The sequence below is a fragment of the Gavia stellata genome, chromosome 9, assembly GCF_030936135.1.
Source record: "Gavia stellata isolate bGavSte3 chromosome 9, bGavSte3.hap2, whole genome shotgun sequence".
Taxonomy (NCBI): domain Eukaryota; kingdom Metazoa; phylum Chordata; class Aves; order Gaviiformes; family Gaviidae; genus Gavia; species Gavia stellata.
The window spans coordinates 5,175,146-5,185,052 of NC_082602.1; the positions used below are offsets into that span (position 1 = coordinate 5,175,146).

The window sequence follows — 9,907 nt, forward strand, 5'->3', positions numbered from 1 at the left end:
GTCAGCAGAATTAGCAGCCCGGTAGTTCCTTCAGCTGTGGGCTTGGGATATTCTTACTAACGGGAGAAGGGAGGCTTCGAAACAGGTCTTTTCATTGTTCTTGCACTTTGTTTAGCTTAGCTTTGTCTCCTGAGGATAGGCATTTAGTTGATATTCTAAAAGCTAATACAGCCGTTCTTTTTACCACCTCCATGTAGTTGCTTATGTAACTTTTGTAAAGAAAATGTTTTTAAAATTACCTGGTGTAACTTTTTGTAAAATACGAAACAAATACTTGTAAATCTGTAAATAGCTTTTGGAAAAAAATAAATTTAATTGATCTGCAACTTAACTCTGGGAATAATGTCATTTTATTTAAATTTGTAATGCAGAGTATTTTGAGTATTTTATCGTGACTTGTTCAAGTTACTTAGGAAGTCTGTGCATACGCTGGGGAGCGGGGAGCTACTCTGCTGATGACATAACAAACCAAGTGCTGCTCGTGTGCCTCCTGAAAGTACTCGGAGAGTGTTTTCCGGTGGGCTTCGTGTGGTTTTGGTCTCGGATGTAGAGGATGCTCATCTGTACTGCTTTGCTTTTATAAGTAATTTTTCTAAAAGAATGCAGCTAAACAAAATTACTTTTAAAATAGGCAGTCTTTCAAAATAAGAACATAGTGCATTTCCGTAACATGCAATAAATTAAATTTCTGTTACTTAACTACAATATTTTCTTCTCCTCTGTGCTGCCCTATTTATTTGCATGGGAAAATGTCTCTGAAGTAGCGTATGGTTATTCAGATTGCTTTTGCTTACTCTAAGTAAAACTTGTGCCTTCAACAAAAGGGTGACTATTGTATGTTCTATGTGGTTTTATTTCCCTTAGCATCAGACCACCTACCTGACCCGCTTTTAGCAGTTTTTTGAACCACACTATTATTAATCCTGTACCTCTTGTCTTTCTGTAAAACCCTGTTCTTTTGACAGATTGTGATTCTAGATCATCCTCTCACCGAGCACAGGAAGATCTGTGGGGTACCTACTCCATTCATCAGAAGAAACTGTTGGCACAGTACCAGAGCAGCCTCCTTTGTGTTCTTCTTGGGAAATGAAACGACTTCTGACGTAATGAACTGGGGGCATTAGCAAGTGAACAGAGAAAAATACACTCCTCCTCCTTCTCCTCACACGGGGCTCACCAGCGCTGCACCCACCTTCTTAATCACTTACCGGATTGGCACCTGCTTCTCTGTGAGCAAAGAGGAAGCCCAGCCGCCGCCTAGCAGTCGCCACATAACAGCTTGCTTCAGCCCCTGGCAGTAGGCAAATGCACGCTTCACCTCCTTGTACTCGGCACAGCAAAGGCTAAAATCCCTCTTTGTGTACAGTGATGACATATAAAACTTCCTCGCTGACTGGGTAATCTCTTTTTTTTTTTTAATAGGTTTTCTTCTCAAAAAACAATTCCTCTGCAATTTAAATGCTGCTTAAGTGACGGGAAAGGTTCAACGCTTAGTGCTGCTTTGTACAGGGTGAGGTGTTGCTGGGGAAGGGACAGGGCAGTCCCAAAGGATGCGCTGTCCAGTGCAGTGGAATTTCAGTCATCATCAACTTCAGTGTGCTTTTTGCAGATGGCTTGGTTATACAAAACAGCCCAAAGCAGAACTCCCACCCTGCTCTCAGAAGGTAAGTCTTTAACAGGCGGTAGTGTTCCTGCTCCTAAAATGGAACACAAACTATACCCCAGTGAGGAAATGCTGCAGAGCTGACGGTATTTTACAGGCATCTGCTATGCTGATAGAAAAAATACGCTTCTGTTCGGTGTAGATGTCCTCTCCCTCACTGCAAGGTATTTTTTCCTGCAACTAGATTAACTCTTCTCCTGACCTTTGCTATCTTAGTTTTACAAAACATAAGCTTTTTCAGCAACAGACCAAGAGCACGCTCTTTTTTAAGAGCGCTGAGTTAAAACTAAGCCCTGTAAAATCACTTACATTATGATTTCAAGTAATCTTCCCTCCCCTTCCTCTCCAAAAATAGTGCAGTACTGGGAAAGCTGCTGCTGCCAGTTCCCCTTTCAGCTGCGATTTCCAGTCACTTTGACACAAGAACACGCTCTCTAGTGAAATAAACTCCATTCTCCTCTCCCACAAGAAGACATTTATTACATATATAACACAGTACTAGCAAAACAGGTGACAGACTTTCAATACCCAAAATCACATTTGACATTTTAAGGGAGGCATTGAGGACAAAGCAGTTAATTTGGGAGATCACACTGGCTCAGAAGAATAAATACCTTTTTTCATTACACAGCAGGTATGTTAAGTGTCTGCAAACAATATTTCTTACATATCTTACATGTCACAAACGCACAAAAAGTTTTATCAATGTGTTTGGGTTGTGTGTTATGCAACAAGTATCGGGCTTATAACTGTTTTAGAGATACTTCGCTTCTAATGAGCTCATCCATAGAATGGCTTGTCAAGTTTTGAACAGACAGATCAGCTCTGTGCAGCAAAAAAAAAAAAGCTGAACCATGTTTAAATACAGTAATTTCATGAAAGAAAAGAAGTCTTAACTTGCTTCCAAATCCCCCACTCTTCCCAAAAGCAGTATTTGTGAAAAAAAAAATACTAAGGAGATGATGGCTTCAAATTAACTAGCCTTTGACCTAGTTCATGTTAGCTAAAAGGTGTGCTAGTGTTTTAGTTTGCTTTGCAAGTTACACCTGTGAAATGCAGTATCTAGGGTTCTAGAGCAAAGCATGGTAATAAACCTCTTTGCTTGGTTTTGCGGAGGCACGAGCCTCGGGCGCTGCTCGCTTGTGCATTGGAAGGGGATGGTAGAGTCCGTAGAATATGAAAGAAAGCTGGAAGGATGCCTTTTAGCCTCCACAGCTTTACACCGTGTTGAAACAACTACATACAACTTATCAAAAGGGTTTAGGAAAGATTGTGACCAAATAAACTAATCTATTCATCTACCTTTTTCCCCTTAAACAAGTGAATTTTCCAAACTCATTCACTACACCAAGATTACATAGAACTGAATCAGTGTTCATAGGAGTTACAGTACAACCACCTTTATTGAACCATAGAACAACATCTTAAACCGACTGTAGTCTTGAATATGTAATACATCCTTAGGAGTAACTAGTATAAAAAGTATCAACATCAGTGGTTTGAATATAAAAATTTATTTAAAGTCAGAGTATGCAACAAATAAAACCTACAGAAAACAGATTTTCCCATCACAATCTGTTGCTTACCAAATAATATTGTGAAAACACATTCCTTCAGTCATTATAAAGTTCTTAAAATACAAAAGAAATTAAATTTTGTAAGAAAGTCTAGTAGACCAGAGACTGTTTCTTCCAGGATGTTTTGCAGAAGCAAGGCTATCCTTCAATACATTCCACGCCATCCGCCGCCACCCATACTGCCTTGCCCATAGTATCCTCCACTATTTCCACTGCCACGACCTGCAAACAATTGACACAAGGTCACGCATACATACCTTAAAAAAAGAAAAAATGTGATGGGTAATATGGAACAGTTGGTTGAAGACGACTTAACTTCTACTAAAAAGAACAACACTTCAGCACTGTTTTTCTAAAGCAGCATTTGCTGCAGTAGCAAAGCACACAAACCTCCCAGAGATGTACAGTTTAAATGAAACCACCCCCCTGCACCCCTTTCTCCCCCCCCCCGCCCACCGCCCCTCCCCACCGTCCATCCCAAGACAGAGGTAGCAATGCTTTCATGAAGTACATTCCAAACAGAACATTTACTTACTATATCCGCCCAAGCCATCAGGAGTTCCGTATCCGCCACTGTAGTTGCTGCCCATTCCCATCCTACCGACAGAGCCGTAACCTTGATCTGGAAAGCAGGAAGTGCACTGTTACGAGCTTGAAACTCGTTAGACTTGGCAAAGTGTCGGCTAAGTCTGGGATTGATACGTACCCATTCCATCTCTGCCATAGCCGCCCATTCCAGAACCGCCTCCAGCAGTTGAGTTCAGGAATAGTTCAATATATCGATGCTCTGTGGGAAACAAAACCCCCTTGCTTTGTACTTTGTTACAGAAACCAGAAGCACAGAGATACAAAGCAGAAAATCCCCACCTTACAAGTAACAGCAGCCCACAAAAAGCGAGTTTGAAATGTGGAAAACGGCAAAAAGCCTTATGATTTGTATTCGCTGCACAACAACTTAAGTTAAATGCAGTTTAAACCCTTATATACCCTGCTAAAGCCTGGTCAATGAAAGCTTTAAGTGAACACAACACTCACGCATGTGATTTTTATCCTTGGACATGGCAGCTACCGCATCCTCGTGTGTCACGAATTCCACATCTGCCTCTCCTGTGGCTCTTCCATCTGCCCCAATATCAATGTGAACCCTTATAGGGTTCAACGGTGAGAAGAACTAAGAAAAAAACCCAAAAAAATCACATTAATGCAGAATTCAAACCAGGAACGTTTCCTTCATCCCAGCTGTTAGTGGAGCACTGCGTTAATTTTATCTCATCTTACTACATGAATTTCATTACCAATTTCCAAAGCATTACTTAGTGGGCCTTCAACATTAGGCCAATCTACACTTACAATCTATTATTATTATTATTGCACAACTTGAAGAGCTCCAGCTACAGAGCTTGAGGAACTTTCTTTAAAAGCAAAGATAGAAACAAAAATTCCTGCCCACACGCATTGCTTTAAGCAACAAGGTCTAATACAATGCCATACTGGAAAAGGAAAATAATTACTTCATTTTTGAAGCAGCAGCACCAAATCGATTTCTCAAAGCAGGGACATACTCATGGAATTCAAAAAAAGGTGACTGTCTTCCTTGCTACAGAACTCGGAAAGATACAGTGGTATTCCTGACCAACCGCCTTTTTTACCAAACAGTACGTGCAAACGAACCTTTGGTATGCTATTGAAGTACTAGTCACTGACTTGCAGTAACACGCTCTGAATCAAAGCCTCAAGTCTGGCCCTTGTTCTCACAGAGTCTTTAGACTAAAGAAAACCACCAAGCTGACAGAAGAAAACATAGCTCAAACAAACGAAAAAAAAACAACCCAGAAAAGAAAGTAAGCACAAGCTTAAGAATGGAGTTCTGCATGTGTTTTATAGGTGCAACTAATAAAGATGGAGCCCCCCCAGGAGAGAGGGTATGTTTAAACCAGGCCTTATATCCAGGAAAACTTTCTGCCCTACAAACACATCTATACTGACACAAGAACGTACTCCCAAAATCTTGCAGATGTGCTTTTATCTGCCACCCTCATCTCTTACGAGTAATGGGACACCTTCCCCTCCAACTGAATGCAGCTCCCTGCAGTTTTCCCACTCTGTCCCTCATACAACAAGTCTCAGATCAACAAACACATACACAAACTACAATCAGTTTCACATCTTCTATCGCTCTGCTACGAAATTATACATCTTCAGTTAAGCTTAAACAAACTTCTAAAGCCTTAAAAGCAGGATCCTGATTGCAACAACCATTCTCTCTCCAATGCACCTTGAACATAAGCGTATGGAGATTAATGTTAAATATAGTTTCTCTGGCTTCTTCAGTAATCTTACCTGAGACATTACCTTCATAAAGCTCATTTACTACTAAGCTTTGTAGAACTCATGTAAAGGGCCGTGACTTTAGTTAGCAGATGTACTGGAGCTATCAGTCCCTGGTTTGAGAACTTTAACCGAGTTTGGAACAAAACAGACAAGAACATGCAAACTCCCGGCATTAGAAAGCCCTTTCCCCCACCGTACTTACATTAGCAATATCATTTTCTGTTGCTCGGAAAGGCAGTCCTCTCATGTGAACAAAATGACCGCCGCCATGGAAACCTGACCCTGCATCTCCAGCTCCACCATAGCCATGTCCTCCCATGCCTATTAAAAAACCCAAACCAAACAAAAGCACACACCTGTAAGATTGTCACAAAAAGCCAGAAAAGTCATTACTACTGTTTGTCTGAAAGCACTGGCTTGATACCACTGCATGTAAGGTGTTTACACTTCCCGTGTATCCACTCAAACACTTAACCAGAAGACATCCTAAGCAACGTATTTACTTTTTCCTAAGATTCCCCAATTCCCCCCTTTTTTAAACAGCCTTTTTTCTTTACAAAATAATCTAATGAAGAAAGCAGTTATTTCTGTCTTGGAAATACTACGTCTTACAACTCAAGTAATATGAAAATCTTCTTAAACAAACTATTAAATTTTTTGTTTACCTCTCCCATCCCTCATTCTGTCATCATAGCCATCATTTCCATAGCCATAGTTATTATAGCCACCATAATCATCAAAGCCACCATATCCTGTGCAATGGAGAGAAAGAAAGGAATGATTACACTATTACTCAAAATTCACAGAGCTATGCACAAGAGTCAATTTTTCAGTCTTTGGGCACCCGGAAGTTTGCAAACAGCCTCTACAGACTGTTAGACCTGGATTTCTGAACAGAGTGCAAATGTAAATTTCCTTCCATATAGTAAAGCGGCTGAGACATGCAAGTGACAAATAAAATTCTGCTAAAAATACAGTTTCCTTATTACTTCCGTTAATCTTCAATACTAAGCCACATTTTTTGATACATGACAAACAACAGTTTTTTGAAAGGAGCATGTCGAACCTAAGGGGTACTGCAGCTACTGCCATTTCTTTATTTCTTGACAAGTATGTCAGAAACATGAAACTGACAACAGAACCTCCATTCATTAGATAAACATACCACCGTCATATCCACCACCTCCTCGACGCATTCTGTCATACATACTTCCACGCCCAGCTCCATAATAACCCCCTCTTCCTCCTAATGGTCTATCATATGGTCCAGGTCGTTGTTGTCCCATCATTCTTCTTGGCATGTCACAGAATCCTCTGATTTCGCTCTTACTACTTTTGAAGATTTCAATATATCTAATAAAAGAGGATTTTCAAGGTACCAATAAGAATACACGCATAAGCTGTCTGAATATTTTAAAAGGCCATACTACGTTTTTCTAAAACTAAATGTACAATCCAATAGAAGTGACTAGAGATACCATACAACTTAAGTTTCTCCTCAAAACCGTAAGAATCTTAAGTGTATATAAAAAACCCCACTTTACAGCGGCAAAAATTACTACGTGAAAATTCTAGCTGTACAAATTAAGCATAAAACATGTCTTTCCAGTATGAGAAACATACTGTTGAAAAACAACGTCTAGCTATAGTAGCATTTATCACAAATTACCCTACACAAGAACGATTGAAACAGTTTTCTGAGTTTAGCAAACTACCCAGAGCAATACTGTCTCCCCCACCCCCCAAATCTACCATATTTCCCAAGTTAACTTAGGATCAGTTATAAAAATTCTTAAAAACAGCCAGTTCCATACCATGGTCCCCAACCCCCCCAAAAGCATTACTGACCCACAACCCCCAAAAATAAAGATTTAACACCATCCCAAACTCTCCATCCCCACCTGTGCCCTATTCTTTCCTTGTGTTTCCCCAGAGCATTTTCTGCTATCTCCTTTGAAGCAAACTGCACGAAGGCCTCCCCTGTGCTTCTCCCCTGGTAGTCCAGCGTCAATGTTATCCCATTTGGCACGATTTCCAACCCTTTAACCCAAGGACAAATAACCCCATCAAGGGGAACAGTGTTAAAGGCTGAAACATTCCCATCTGTAGCAAATACTTAAAGCATATCTAAACAACAACAACGAAAAAGAAAACCACCTTGTTTCCCCCATCACCCAACAATACAAGCCAATGATCTTTCATTAAACATTTATGGATTTAGCCATACTTCTTTTCTGTTTAAACTATGCAAAAATACAACCACCTAGGTTACATGAAGAAAATATAGCTACCGATCAAGCAATTTAACTGATCCAAATGCTAACATTCAGGTTATCCCAATATGCATAATATGTTTACCACCTCGACAAAATTACGATACATACTGTGTTTTACTACATCTATGGTTATTTGTACTTCATTTACAGGACATAATTCTTACTTAACGTAAACTAATTTAACACAATCCCTCCCATCCACCCCGTTAACAGCTACTACAAGTTAAAATGCGCAAAACATCGTGTAAAAGACAGAAGAAAGCTCAGTCACTACACTTCCACTATACTAGAGGTACCTTGGAAAAACTGAACAATCTCTTCTTTGCTGCAACCAAATGGCAGGCCTCGAAGTCGTACCACTGTTCCATCATTAGTTGTATCATTTGGCCCATTATGTTTTCCACTCCAGTCCATCTTTTATTTAAATTAAACCCTACAAAAAAGAAGAATGAAAGAAGGAAAAAATTTGAGATTGCATATATGCCTAAGTCCCTCCTCTCAAAAGAAATCTGGTAGTTTTTCTTCAGATAACGAGTATTACTGATAATGAGCTTTACTTCTGTTGCGTATTTAAAATTGTACTTTATCACACCCACAGCACGCACACATGTAGAGGCACCCCAAGCTCTGATAGGGAACACAGCGTGTAGGGAAGGCAACACGCGGGCAGGCACAGCACACGAAGCTCATTATTTACTCAGAGTACGTTCAACATCCGTCCTATAAGGGTTGTTTTTGTTATTTTGGGGTTCTTTCTAAGCGTGACAGTTGAAGAAGGCGTACGAACAACGCAACGGTTCTTGCGTGGAAACACAAGGCCTTCCTTTGTCTGCAAACAAAGCGCCACGGGCCACGCTCCCAGTTGGTTTTGTTTGGGTGTCCCCCCCCCCCCCCCCCTTCCGGAAACACCGGCGATGCGTTACCTCCAATTGCAAGGGCCCGGGAGAAGACAGAGAGCCGCAAAATCACCTTGAGGGGCAGCGGCAGAGGGGCCGGGGCCGGCCGGGCAGCGAGGCGGGCCCCGCGCACCGACACCCCGACGGGGAAGGGGGGTCGGACCCCGCGCGGCGCCCGCCGCCTCGGCTCCCGCGCGCCGGCAGGTGCGCGCGCACCAGCCTCAGGCGGGGGGGCTGGGGGAGTTTACCGTGAGCGCCCCACAATGGGCCGCGCGGCCGCCGCGCCGCAACAGCGAAGGAATCGCGATCGCCGCCCGCATCAGGCGCGGAGCGACCCCCCCGCCGCCCCCGGCTCCGTCCTTCCGACCCACGGCGCCGACTACCACCGAAATCGCGGCCCTGACCCACCGCCCGCTCCCCGGCGCCATTTACCGCGCCTCCCCAGGGCCGCCCCCTCCCGCCTCCCCCGCTCCCGCCCAGCTCCCCGCCGCGCCCCGCTGCCACCTCTCCGCCTCGGAGGAGCTGCCCGACCTCCGTCCGCACAACTTCAGCCCCCCGGGAGCCCCTGGCCGCCCCTCGCCGCTCTCCTGGGGCCGTCGCCGCCCTCGGCTCCACCACTCAAAATGGCGGCCGCGCTCGGGAACGAGGCTCCGCGGAGAGGCGCGGCGCCGCGCCGCCCCCTCCCCCACGCCCTCCTCCGGGAGCGCCGCTGCCCACGGCTCCCGCAAGCGCGCGCCGCCCCGACACCACGGCGAGGGGCGGAAAGGCCCGCCCGCCTCAGGGCCCGAGTCTCCACCGCCACCGCCACCCTGCCTGCAGGCACCCCGGCGGGCCCAGCCGGGGCTCGCTCAGCCCGCTCTCCCTCTCCACTCACCAGGAGACCCTCGCACACCCCTCGACGTGCCCCGGGCAGGAGCTTCTGCCGGGAAGGAAGCTCCTCCTCACTTCCAACCGGCCGGCGGGGTCGAAACCTACGCAACGAAGATGGGCAGGATGGCGTCCCGGCTGCGCAAGTATCGCGATAGCCACAACGCGCTCCTCAGCCCCGGCTGGGCGGCACCGGCACATGCGCGCCTCCGGGGAGAAGCGACGGCGCATGCGCGACACGCCGGACGGGGAGTTCCCGCCTAGTCCTTTCACCGCGCCGGCGGAGGGGCGCTGGGG

General features: G+C 44.6%; 1 protein-coding gene across 3 annotated transcripts; it reads right to left on the reverse strand.

Moving 5' to 3' along the window:
- Window positions 1–2,123: 2,123 nt before the first annotated feature.
- On the reverse strand, window positions 2,124–9,751 carry HNRNPH3 (heterogeneous nuclear ribonucleoprotein H3). 3 transcript variants are annotated; one of them, XM_059821555.1, is made up of 10 exons: window positions 9,618–9,751; window positions 8,144–8,280; window positions 7,473–7,611; window positions 6,782–6,924; window positions 6,237–6,323; window positions 5,774–5,892; window positions 4,276–4,411; window positions 3,947–4,027; window positions 3,776–3,862; window positions 2,124–3,462 (listed from the first exon to the last, which is right to left on the reverse strand). In XM_059821555.1, the coding sequence occupies exons 2-10, from the start codon at window positions 8,259–8,261 to the stop codon at window positions 3,386–3,388; spliced, it is 987 nt and encodes a 328-aa protein (XP_059677538.1). In that variant the 5' UTR covers window positions 8,262–8,280; window positions 9,618–9,751; the 3' UTR covers window positions 2,124–3,385. The 3 variants fall into 3 exon arrangements, with proteins under 3 accessions (XP_059677538.1, XP_059677537.1, XP_059677536.1); XM_059821554.1 differs by having other exon boundaries at window positions 6,737–6,924; XM_059821553.1 differs by lacking the exons at window positions 7,473–7,611; window positions 9,618–9,751 and having other exon boundaries at window positions 6,737–6,924; window positions 8,144–8,171.
- Window positions 9,752–9,907: the final 156 nt, after the last annotated feature.

Bases quoted from the DNA above. Each gene is read 5' to 3' on its own strand.
- HNRNPH3 (XM_059821554.1), bottom strand. From the start codon at position 8,261: ATGGACTGGAGTGGAAAACATAATGGGCCAAATGATACAACTAATGAT. The intron at 4,412-5,773 runs GTAAGTACGGTG...TTTTTTTCTTAG, and splicing joins CAGAAAATGATATTGCTAAT to TTCTTCTCACCGTTGAACCC. The intron at 3,463-3,775 runs GTAAGTAAATGT...AATTGTTTGCAG, and splicing joins TGATGGCTTGGGCGGATATA to GTCGTGGCAGTGGAAATAGT.